The following is a 12299-nucleotide window of genomic DNA, read 5'->3' as shown; positions in this document are numbered from 1 at the left end:
CGACCTTGCTGGGTTACGTTGAAGACACAATCATCCCCCAATAAGTAGCCTTCAGGATTGAGCCGAGTTTGGCTTCTGGATCATTTTAATTCTCAATAATTCAGAGCTAAGTGTCCTCAACATCAATGAACATTCTCCCTCTGTTTGCTTAAGGTAGGATGGTCAATACATTCTGATAGTAATTGAACAATAGGGGTGATAGTAACTAGTTCTGACGCACAACCAACCTAACTGGTTTGGTAGCTTTGTGAAGGGATACAAAGTCACAGATAGTGACCAGCTTCAGAGAAATAGGACAATCAAACTCAATGAAGTGCCTCGGTACCTATGTCTGAAACGAGTTGACATAGCAACTGAATGGAGCAGCAAGTTTTCAAACCACTATTCCTATCAAACAATTACTGTTAGTATTCATTTGTGGTTAAATTATTACCGCTTTCCTATTAGGTTGTGTCAGTCTGCTTAGTGGTGCTCGTAGATAGTGGTGCTCGTAGATAATGCAGGTACCATCAGGGGATTAAATATTTGCAAATGGTAGCTAGTGCACAGTAGTACAACACAAACACCATTACCCCTTGGGTGCTCATGACGAGGTCAGCTCGTCATGAGCCACGGCGCTCCGGTGCTCATGACTAGCTGAGCTGAGCTCGTCATGACCGCGCCCGTTCGTGGAACGCTCGCACGCTGGGCTGATTCCCCTGCTGTGCTGAGTGTTCCATGGGAACGGGTGTGGCCATGACGAGCTCAGCTCGTCATGAGCGCCGGAGCGCCCTGGCTCATGGCGAGCTGACCTCGTCATGAGCACCGGGGCGCTGTACGCGCCCCCTCCCCCCAGCACAGCGGGGGAATGTGCCCCGCACGGAAGGGGTTAAGAAAAGCAGCTCCCTGACATAGTTGGTTGCTTGACAATGCTCAGAAGTTGGTTGGAGCCACTGGAAGTGAGATCAGGGTTCTACAGATTGAGTTGCAGATCTGAGGCAGAGGGAGGTGTTGTTTGGTGTAGCTGGGTTTAAGCTGTTCTGTCTTCCAGAGCCCTGATTGACTCTAGGTTCAGAGGATACAAGTAAAACATTGGGGCTAGAATAGCTTCTCTGTTAATAATTTAGCATGGTTGTGTTTCTCCAGTGCATGGTGTTTGGTGGTATTGGTTATACCAATGGTTTTTGTTATAGTTTAAAATCAGTTAAATATAGAGACTTTAGCGTGTGACAGAGATGTTTGCCAAAATATTTGTAGTATTCTGTGGGTGAGACTTGGTCCGTCTTAGTAAGGACCGGTAGTTATTGTTTGTTACATGTCATGAGACCTTGCTTGTAGGCACATCCCTAATGCAAACATTTTAATAGTGTTTTACAAAATCTTTTCCCTGTTTTAAAAGTTGATTACTAACTCAACAGAACTGTGGTGTCCGAGAGCTAATGTTTGTGGATCAATCATTCTGAAGCTTACATTTCAAAAAGTTAATAATGAGAATAAGGGTGTTCGGATGATAAATAGTTGCATGTGAATAAAATACTGACTTATTCTACTTGTGTTATTGCATTTCTTCAGTTTTCCAATATAACTGTGACCAATCACTGCATTAAAGAGCAAATGTATACCACAAATAAATAGACTTTGTAAACACAACCCATTTCACCTAGAAACAAAACAACAAGAATCACAGAGCTAGGGAACAGTAGGCAGCTTCTGGACTTTCTGTGCCTACTTTCATAAAGATACCTTAATATAGCAGCAATAACCTGACCGCCGTGGCCTACTCTGGACTTCCCATAGATTGCAAAATGAGTATGAATATATGTTTAACAGTTTTTTATTTATATAATCTTGAAAGCTTCTAAAATTAAATAGTGAAAGTCGTATGCTCACAAATGTAAGCATTTATGTTAGGCAGTAACCCAATAAAATAATAATGATTAAACCATTATTTTCCTAAAATTAAAATAATATTGACTGTTTAAATAGTGTGACCCATACAAGTAGTTGTGTCTTAGAACTTCAAGTAATAGGCGTCACCATTACCGAATTCATGGTTTATCAGGCGGAGCAGGTTGAAGAGGTGGGTCAGGCCGGTGAGCATCTGAATTCGCGACATACCGCTTACAGACACACACATCATGTTAGCCAATTCTTAACCTGCTGAGCTATCTTATACAGGACAACGTGTCATTTAAGGTGTTACCATTGCCTAGATATTGGACGCCTTTGCTGTATTAGTGGAACAGAACTCTCAGGACAGGAAGTTTGCTGATATGTGTCGGGCGTCACTCATATTAAGAGTGGTCCCTCAACTGAAAATGAAGATGGTCATATCGCAGGATTACAACAGTTTCCTTCATCTGTCTGGAATTTAGGAAACACAAATTGGGGGTTCACAGAAAATGTAAAACTAAGAAAGAGTTAAGGTACGGATTATTTAGTAGAACTTGCTGAAGGTAGCTTTCTGTTCAGGAGATGATGTTAGAATATGTACATTGTGACGTGTGTGCATGCTGTCCGTAACCAGTCGCCTACCATATATGTCACGTTGGTATATTAAGATTTCCAGCCCTGTATTGTGAACAGGTGATACGACACCTTTGCAAAGAGAGTAAATCGCTGGTTACATTATATAGATGCATAACTGTCTTCAGTCGCCAGGCCCGTCGTGGACTAGCCCAATGGGAGCGAGTTCTTGCATATCTCAGGGAATTTGAAAGATCTGCCTTGGTATTGACCTATCTCCTCTTTTTACTCTAGCTTTAAGCTGTAACGAAAATGACGGCGACCATATGGACAGAGACCAGTCGTACTCCTCAAGTCAGAAAACAAAACGCATGCGGACGTCTTTCAAACACCACCAGTTGCGGACAATGAAGTCTTACTTTGCCATCAACCACAATCCTGATGCCAAGGACTTGAAACAGTTAGCGCAGAAGACGGGCCTCACCAAAAGAGTTCTACAGGTGGGTACAAAAAGACAACAATGTGCAGTACATGCAACCTTGCACACTCAGTCTCAGGTTATTACTTTCAATCAATCAATCAATCAAGAAATTTATATAGCGCACTACTCACCCGGAGGGTCTCAAGGCGCTTGGGGAGGGGGGTCTGCTACTGCTCAAAACACCAGGTCTTGAGTTGCTTCCTGAAGGAGAGGTGGTCTTGGGTCTGGCGGAGGTGGATGGGGAGGGAGTTCCATGTCTGGGCTGCCAGGTAGGAGAAGGATCTTCCTCCCATGGTGGTTCTTCGGATGTGTGGAACGGCGGCGAGGGCATGGCTGGTCGATCGAAGCTGGCGGGTGGAAGTGTAGAAGGTCAGGCGGTTGTTGAGGTACCTGGGGCCCAGGTCGTGGAGAGCCTTGGCGTTGCGTTGGCGCATAACAAACCAAACATACCACAACAAGCCTTCACAAAATGTGGCAGTCTGTTGGCCGAGGTAATGATATGGTATTTGGTACAATGCATCTTAAACTCTACAAACCACCTAAGAACAGCCTAGGGTTTGGTTTTCCAAAATAGCCACAGAGAATTCACATAAGAAAAATGTCAATTTATCGAATTTCACAGGCTATGATTTGCATATTTTTGGTTGTCGTGAAACAGTTTTAGTTGCTATGTATACCAGCCAGTCATTTACTTTCACAAGCCATGACGCAGAATGCCTTTCAGACAGAGTCCACAGACATTTGTTGAATATAAACAACTTCCCCCTGGATTTACTGGAGTCGATGTGTCAAGGACAGCACCTTGTGTGATGTCAGTTCTTCTTGAATTCACTCCTCTGTCACTGTGGGAAGGCCAGCACCATGTGTGATGTCACTTCCGCCTGACCTCCCTACTATGTCTCCCTGTTGGGGAAGGTCAGCACCCTGCATGATGTCACTTCCTTTTGACTTCACCACTCAGTCACTGTGTAAAGATTAGCACCCTGTATAAAATCATTTCCTCTTGACTTCACCACTCTGGCACTGTTGGAAGGACTGCAACATGTGTGATGTCACTTCCTCATGACTTTTCTGCTCTGTCACTGTGGAAGGCCATCACTTTGTGTGATGCTACCTGCTCCTGACTTGCAGACTCTGTCTGTCTGTTGGGGAAAGTCAGCACCTGGATGATGTCACTTCCACTTGACTTCACCATGCCGTCACTGTGTGAAGTACATCTCCATCCGTTATGTCACTTCCTTTTGACTTGTCTACCCTGCAACTGTGGGCAGGACAGTACTTTGTGTGTTATCACTTCCCCCTGGCTACACTATGGGAAGGACAGCGCCTTGTATGACGTCAGCTCCTCCTGACGTCACTATCACTGTGGTAAGAACGGCACCCTAGGTGATGTCATTTCCTCCTGGTATCACTCTGCTGCTTCTAAATGAAGGACAACACACCCTGGGTCCCTTTGCTTCGCTCCGACAACCTTCTGTGGGACTCACCTGACAGCATCACCATTGCATTGTCTATTAACGATAAGAAATAACAAAAGGTTAAAGAAAATATACAGAACCAACTACACATTCAGCTGGAAATCAGTTATTTTACCATGAGCGCTGCACCTTCCTTGAATACTTTCTTGTGTCTTAGCTTTACACTCTTCCTACGACTTTTACTCACTTATACAAATTACTCAGGAATCCACACTCGAGTTTAAGCAGGGTTTAATTTAGCGAATTGACTAGGGTGCCCTGACTCAAGGTAAACATTAGGCATTATTTACTTATGAAACATTTCTCCAAAGTTAGTGGAAAACATAAGGGAAAGTTGATGTAAAGTGTCAAGTCTGATGCTAGCATTATTGGGGAAACATCCATCACAACGCAACTTTTACGACACACTACCATTACAACGCAGGATTTACAACGCAAGTCATTACAACCACTGGCGTAACGAAAAGTGAGGGGGCCTCCCTGCAAGGTACTTAGAGGGGCCCCCTCCGGGCTCAATCAGGAGCTCTTCGGCCAGAGTGCAGTGCAGAGGGGGCCCCTTTGAGCTAGAGGCCCCCCCGCACCGCAGGGGCTGCGGGGGCCTGTGTTACGCCCCTGATTACAACGACTTGCGCTGGAGGGCGCTGGAGGATAGGGAATAGTTTAATTTACTATCCAAAACCTTCCCTACTATCCACGGGGAGTGGAGTTGGAGTAGTAAATTAAACTATTCCACTATCCAGCGCCCCCCAACGCAAGTCGTTGTAACGACTTGCGTTGTAAAACCTGCGTTGTAAAGGCATGCGTTGTAACGACTTGCGTTGTAAAACCTGCGTTGTAAAGGCATGCGTAGTAAAAGCATGCGTTGTGATGACATACATCCGCGTTATTGTAGTAAAGGACATATGGGCCCTCATGCCAAGGGCCTCCTGTTGTCCAGCCGGGGAGCACAAGCATCTGAAATTGGGGTGCAGTGGACTCTTGACACCCCCGTGCCCTTGGCGCTGGGCTGCAAGACAGTAGCAGCTGGTGCTATTTGGAAAGTACGTGGAATACCGGTATTTTAGCTGCTTCTAAAGTCCAGGCAGCTACATTTCGGCAGACCTACGAACCGAAGCTCAAGCAGATGAAATCATTTGCCAAGATTCACACAGCATGCTAAAGCAGAGACGCCGGGATTAAAACCCAGGTGGTCTGGATCCTCAGTCAAGCAAGGTAATATTGATCTCTTGAAGGGGAGCACATGTACATAAATAAAAGAAAGAGCACTGGGAACAGGGTACAAGTCGTAAAAAAAGAAGTGGGGGGACGCTGACGTCATGACAGGAAGTGACGTCACGAAAGGTGGCTTGCACCATCAGACTCAATGCCTCCCCTTGCTCACCCTTTAGCAAATGGAGCCACACATTCACTCTTTGGCCTCTCTTGGGAGAGATCTCGCCCCAGAGAGGCCAAAGAGTGAATGTGTGGCTCCATTTGCTCCAGTTATCGAGCTCCCGGTAAAATAAGTGGGAGGACGCCGTCCACCCGCGTGGTACCCCGACTCGAGCCCTGACTGGGAAGGAGCAGTGGGTCCACCCATATTACCTGCCAATTTCCCTGCCTGCTGCATCCCTGTAACCCCCGCTCATCCCCAGCGCTGTCTTTGTTCTCACACTCGAGGGACGAAGAGTTTTCTCAATTAGTCCTGAAGCACTCGAGGCGTGTGGAGCCGACACCCGCTGAAAGCCGCCTCGCGCTGCTAAAAGCTTTCGGCACCCGTGACGACGCGAGTTTCCGGTCCAAGTTTGGGTCTGGCCTGGCAGCAGCTCTTGAAGAAGTGCAGATGTCTTACAAGGCCCAGCCCATCAGAGAAGTGACAGGTTACAGAGGACACACAGATGGCCACTACTTGGCAAGCGTTAATGAAAACTGCACACTGTAAAATAATTGTCTTCCCTCTCAATAGCACAGCGAGGCTGTGTGCTTAGAGGCACCCTTGGCTTCCAGACAAGTGGAAGGGGACTGATGCAGTCTGTGTGGGAGATGTGTGGATTAGAAACCGCACACTTGGCAGAGAGAAATTAAAATAAAGATTGGATGCTGGGGGGTGCCAGCTATTAGATGTCCACATTTTCCATCAAATTGCAGGGCTCCGAACAAAAAAAACAAATGGATTTCCTAAGATGATAAAAAAACAGTTGAATGAGGAATCAAGCTCCTAAAAGCAAGCATTGTCAACTTTTTGCATGTGTTTAAATAGAGTTTTTACACAGCATGAACACACCACATAAAAGTAATACTTAACAAATATTGTGCTATGCAATTTTAAATGGAAAATGTCATACTGTTACACTCATGTTAGATTTCAAATTGAATATATGTATAACATTCCTTCTAACGTTGAAAACGTATACATCACTCTTGTTCATTATCGGTACAAATACGTCCTGCTCAGATTTTTGTTTCAATTCATCCGTATACATAATATTTAATACCTTGTGGATATGGCATCATAAACATGAAATATAGGCGAATAAAAAAGATCTGGTCAGGTAAAAAAAAAACTCCATGGTGCAAAGTAAAAAAAACCACACATGAATATATGACAAAAGATATAGTAAAACAGCACTTTACAGTTTCAAATAAAAAACGGTAAAAGAATGCTCTCGAGTTTTGATAAAAACATCGCAGATAAGCATACACAATACACTTGATAAACAATGAAAGGTACAGCTGCACGGACAGAATAAAACTTCAACCCTTGTGTTTCACAGCAAACGTATGGGTTTGCTCCTTTGTCACATTAATAACAAAATCCATATAATACCCTGGATTTATACGTAGTCTTCACCAAAGCCCTATCAAAAAACATATTTTTACATAATATTACCGGCAGTGGGGTTTGTTTTTGGAAAACAGAAAAATGCCTACCATCCATTCGAAGCCGCCCTGCCAGTATTGAACACTTCTGCTGAAAGTGTTTCCGCCATGTTGTTGGAAGTACTTCCTGTGAGAATTCTCCAGTGTACAGGGGTAGTCCTCTGAGATTTTAGGTCGAGCATTCGAGACCTCTTGTATATACTTTAGTATATACTTATATGTGTATGTACTCTGTGGGCTCTGGAGATGAACCCTAGGACTTGTTTGCTTTCGCTTAGGGACTTTTTTTCTGTTCAACAGCCTCTATTTAACTGTCTTAATAGAAAATGACCAGCAGAGGTCAGTAAAATACCAGAATTCCTTTCTGCTTACGGACTTTCTTTTTTTAATTCTTCTTTCCAACTGCTTTTGTTTGACTTGCTTGATAGAAAACGACCAGCAGAGGTCAGTAAAATACCAGAATCACTTTAGCATTCTCTAGATTCCAGTCCATAAAAATGATCATCCACAAGCAGCCGTAGACAATAATAATTTTTTCAAATCTTGTATTTTCAGTGATATGACCACCGAAGGCCCTGATTTTATTTTAAAAACAGAGCTTTGGACTATACTATTTCCTGCTGAAAGGCAATATTTCTCTCCAGGTGTTCCCATACCTGGCATGTCACCCAGTTTAGTGCTTACTTTTGCTCTATGTTAAAGAACAGTAGATGTTTCAGCACCCAGGCATATGTGCTGCATAGCTAAATACCTATATGGTCCCAAAGGCAAGACCGATTGCATTGCAAATGCTTGTTTTTGATGGTATAGACCTGGCTGGCTGCCGGTGCCCGCAGAGTGTTGACCTTCTGCAATTATCCTGTGTATGGATAGGGAGTGTCAAGTTGCCTCCTTACTATGTGAACCCCTAAGTGCCCCCACAGTTGTGCGTTTTTCACTCCTGCAGCCTATTTCTTCCTGTCTGAGAATGTGCTAGAATTTTTTATTAGCTTTACCTGCACGTTGGAGACTTTTATCACAGATTGCAAAATAAAGTCAGTATTTTACCCAAAGAATAGACTGGTTAGTAAAGCAAAGTGATAATTTCTTACTGATAAAAGAAATATTTGCCATCCATATTGTTCCACAACCGACTTACTCACATCCTTGCTCTTAGATCTCAGACATGGGTGAGACTGTGCTGAGTTTAGCTACAGGTAGACAGATAAAGCATAATTTAAACATTTAAATAATGATCTTTCCTACATCTCCGAGTTTGTACATTTTCACAGCTGTACCAGAGATTACCTTGAAATTTATGGAACAACACAATAATTGGTTTCCTAAATGGAACACAAATAATATGTTTGTAGGTATGTAGTAACTGCATCCAAAGTTCTTCAGATGGATTCTCAGTGAATATTGCCTGATGAATCAAGCAGATCTTATACCAACCGGGGAGCATGAAAGGTTTCTTCTCGATTTAACCGCGTAACCAAGAGGCTTGTTTACATGCTGCATGCGCCACGTGTTCTCCCTCACTAGTTTTGAGTCACATGGTAATGCAGTAAGCCACTTTAAACTGGAATCATGCCAACTTTGGAAGGTTCAGGGAAAACTGAGTAACATACTTATGCGTATGCTCCGTTCGTCCAATGCACAATGTACTAATTTCCCCCACGTCACCTACATTTTTTGAGTTACATGCATAAATGCAGACAATGTAGATTTATCATGCAAAGATATCTGTGTTGCATAGACTAGTGAGTGTGCTAGAGGGACTCCTTGTGGAGAGCAATCTTGCATCTACAGGGGGCATTCATCAGGATGACAGTGTGCATGAACTTACAGCGCACAGAGGTTTTACCAGCACCGTATTTGCCAGGTAGTACCTGGAGGCGTTTGTGCTGGGAATATTGCATCATTCAGAGTTTTGCATCTTGGAACAGAGGAAACCATGTGCTATTACTGGATCAGCCTTCATTCCAAGGATGGAAACTTTGAATGGGGATAAAAGGCTGTACCTCATGCCAAGGTGTTGACATTTACCAAGTGTGTTATTATCTCAACAAGTGATGGCCAGCCTTAGTGAGTCAGAGCCATGTCAGACTTTCATGATAGTGACAAGAAATACATTTATATACAACACATCTAATGGAAATCCTTTGCAGAACCAGAGATAAAAAAGCATTAAATTCGTAATCCTGAGGTAGATTTGAGAAGCAATTGTCTACTGCTATGTTATTCCTTCAGGCATAGCAACATAACTGTATCTTCATCTGTTACCATGCTGCAATTTTCTGAGTTTATGAAATTTCAGTTGTTACGTTACCATCTCATCATTCTGTACAATACAGTGAAACCATCTGTGACTTGCTGGCATGCGTCAGCTTAACGAATAGATGAGTGGATGCATAAAAATAATATAGCCCTTCACAGATTTATCGGCGTTGTACCGATACAGCTTCACAGTGGGTGATCAGCTGAAAAAGACTCACATAAGCTGCTATCTTGGGGTTCGACTGCTCAAGTAATGTTTGATAGCAGAACGTCTTTGACTTTGTTACCGATGTAAATTAATGCAATTTGTCGCAAGTTATACTTCCACAACAGATGACTGGCATGCTAACCATTATGTTTTTCTCACCTTCCTCAGGTTTGGTTCCAAAATGCACGAGCTAAATTTAGACGGAATCTTTTACGCCAAGAAAATACAGGAGTGGATAAAACCTCAGATTCAACGCTTCAAGCAGGGACGCCATCAGGCCCGGCTTCGGATATTTCCAATGCCTCAATGAGTCCATCCAGCACCCCAACCACTTTGACTGACTTGACTAATCCTACTATGCCAACAGTGACATCTGTCTTGACCTCTGTACCGGGAGGTCTTGAGGTTCATGAATCGAGAAGTCCTTCACAAACAACTCTTACGAATCTTTTCTGATGACCTGTTTTCAATAATTTCTTTAAAAAAGAAATTATTTTAGTCAAATTCCAAGTGTATTTTAATAGAGGCTATGGACAATGGACTAACTAAATTTCGGAACCATCTCGGAAACAGAAGGAAAACTTTTTGTTCTGGTATTATGATAATGGACTGAAGAATTACTTGGAAATTTTATCTTCAACACAACATTTGTGTAACTGTACAGTTTTGTGGACTGAGCAAGGGAAAGAACCATTAATTTAAGTTGGCTGAGGCTTCTGTATTTTCAAAGACTGCCATGTGCCTTATACACTGTCTTATCTACATCTTTCAATTTAAATGTCCATTTCTTCTCTGTATATTTATGACGGGTGCAAAGTTATTGCAAGTTTCTTACTTTGAATAGTCCTAAATTCTCCATTGTTTGCATCACTGTTTCAAACTTTTCAGAGGAAAGTTTGCTTTAATACCTTCATTTGTCCACCCTAGCCAGAAATAAAACCACTTATGGAAACCGTTTGAAGAAATTCACTTAAATCTAGTGTTAATTCCATTATCCAAATAGGCCTGGCTTGATTTATTAGGGCTCTCATAAGGCCCAAAGGCTACAATGTATCTGGAAATTTAACTGGAAGACTGGAAGTGGCAGTAAAATGCACTTACGCCTTAGGATCACTGTCATCATCTGTAAAGCCCAAAATGTACAAAAGGGAATACAAATCGTCGATTAAGGCTGGAGTTGCGTATGATATGGAAGCAAATCTGATGCTTGTTTTGGGGAAGACCTCTTAAAGAAACATTACAATTTGACCACTAGCAGACTCCATTATTTTATTAAAGTATAAATCCTTGAAGTATAAGCATTTAGAGATCTGTTGTCAGTGCCCCAAGATTGTTTGGTGAAGAAAATTTTAAGCGAGCATCTGAAAGTCCAATATTGCTGTCGTCTGCCTCTATGTAGAAACACATCTTTTTAACATTGAACACCAAGATACAGAAATAACAAATACAATCAAACTAAAATGAAATAGAGAAAGACACCTTTTTCCCTAGCTAGTTTAATTTATGACCTTGATAAACAAATCCAGAAAAACAATGTTGTATTAATATATGGCCTCCCGTGTTGTTTTAATGTATTGGTTGATTTTTTGAAGCTATAAACCAGGCAAGAATTTATTGGTAATAGATACTAATAAAATGGCTGTTACTTCAACATGCTTGCTTATTTTTTGTTGAATTCTTTTTCTAGTGGTTAAAGTTCAACTTAGCAAAACATGTCATTTTTAACCTTTTTTGAGAAAATTTGTGACAATAACAATACCAAAGCCAGGTATAGATTGGAGATCTAATGACTATATTCTGTCATTTTATAAAATTGAAAGTATGGAGACATTTGAACCACTTGTATGAAGATTTATTTAACATTGCCACAAAGATATGTTGCCTGAAAAACAAGAGAATTGTTAGTCAATCGTTTTACCCTCTCAGCAATATCACCTCCATCTTTATAAAGGGTTCATCCTTTTAAAACACCAAGCCTATAGACAGCGTTTTATTTTGTATACGCAATTCAACAGTCTGAAGTATCTGTATTTTGGGATGCGTGTAGCTTTGGTTTATATTATTGGAACCGATAAAAATTATTTTTGAAATTAACTGTATGTTTTGACTTTGCAAATGTTTTAAAGAGCAGGTAAAATTTTACTTTTGGGAAAAGTAATAGAAAAACAGTGCCATATAAGAGCGGCAGTTTCAGCTTCCAAGACAAATTCAGACACATTCTATTCTTAAGAGTTTGATACACACCACAAGTTTTAAAGATCTTTATCAATCTCCATAAGATATGTTCTCCTCTGTCTTGGCTTTGATATGTGCCTCTTTCATTTGACAATTCATCTGGTGTTTCAAGCACTGTGAAAGGGTTAACAGTTAAGCAGAGTCCTTTATTTAATCTGAGAGAAAAGTGAATGCCTCATAAGCAAGACAAGGACTGATATGTAGGATTAGCTCTTGCATGATAGGCACATTAGTCTTATCCCATGCAAGTATAGGTAATGAATACTCTATCTCTGATGGAAGCTGCACATCTGGTCAACCTCCAGGAGCAATATGGTAAAATAATTGAGATGGG

At 41.9% G+C, this 12299-nt stretch overlaps 1 protein-coding gene across 1 annotated transcript in view; it reads left to right on the top strand.

Annotated features, from left to right (window-relative positions):
• Positions 1–11771, top strand: part of LHX2 (LIM homeobox 2) — a 63333-nt gene extending 51562 nt beyond the window's left edge. The window contains exons 4-5 of the mRNA XM_078640807.1: positions 2740–2945; positions 9899–11771. Coding sequence (XP_078496933.1) covers positions 2740–2945; positions 9899–10186 — 494 coding nt within the window. The 3' untranslated portion in view covers positions 10187–11771. The remainder of the gene's footprint in view (positions 1–2739; positions 2946–9898) is intronic.
• Positions 11772–12299: the final 528 nt, after the last annotated feature.

This window comes from Lissotriton helveticus, chromosome 5_1 (genome assembly GCF_964261635.1).
Source record: "Lissotriton helveticus chromosome 5_1, aLisHel1.1, whole genome shotgun sequence".
NCBI lineage: Eukaryota > Metazoa > Chordata > Amphibia > Caudata > Salamandridae > Lissotriton > Lissotriton helveticus.
Note: the sequence above shows the minus strand (reverse complement) of the source record. Positions and strands in the feature narration are given on the sequence as shown.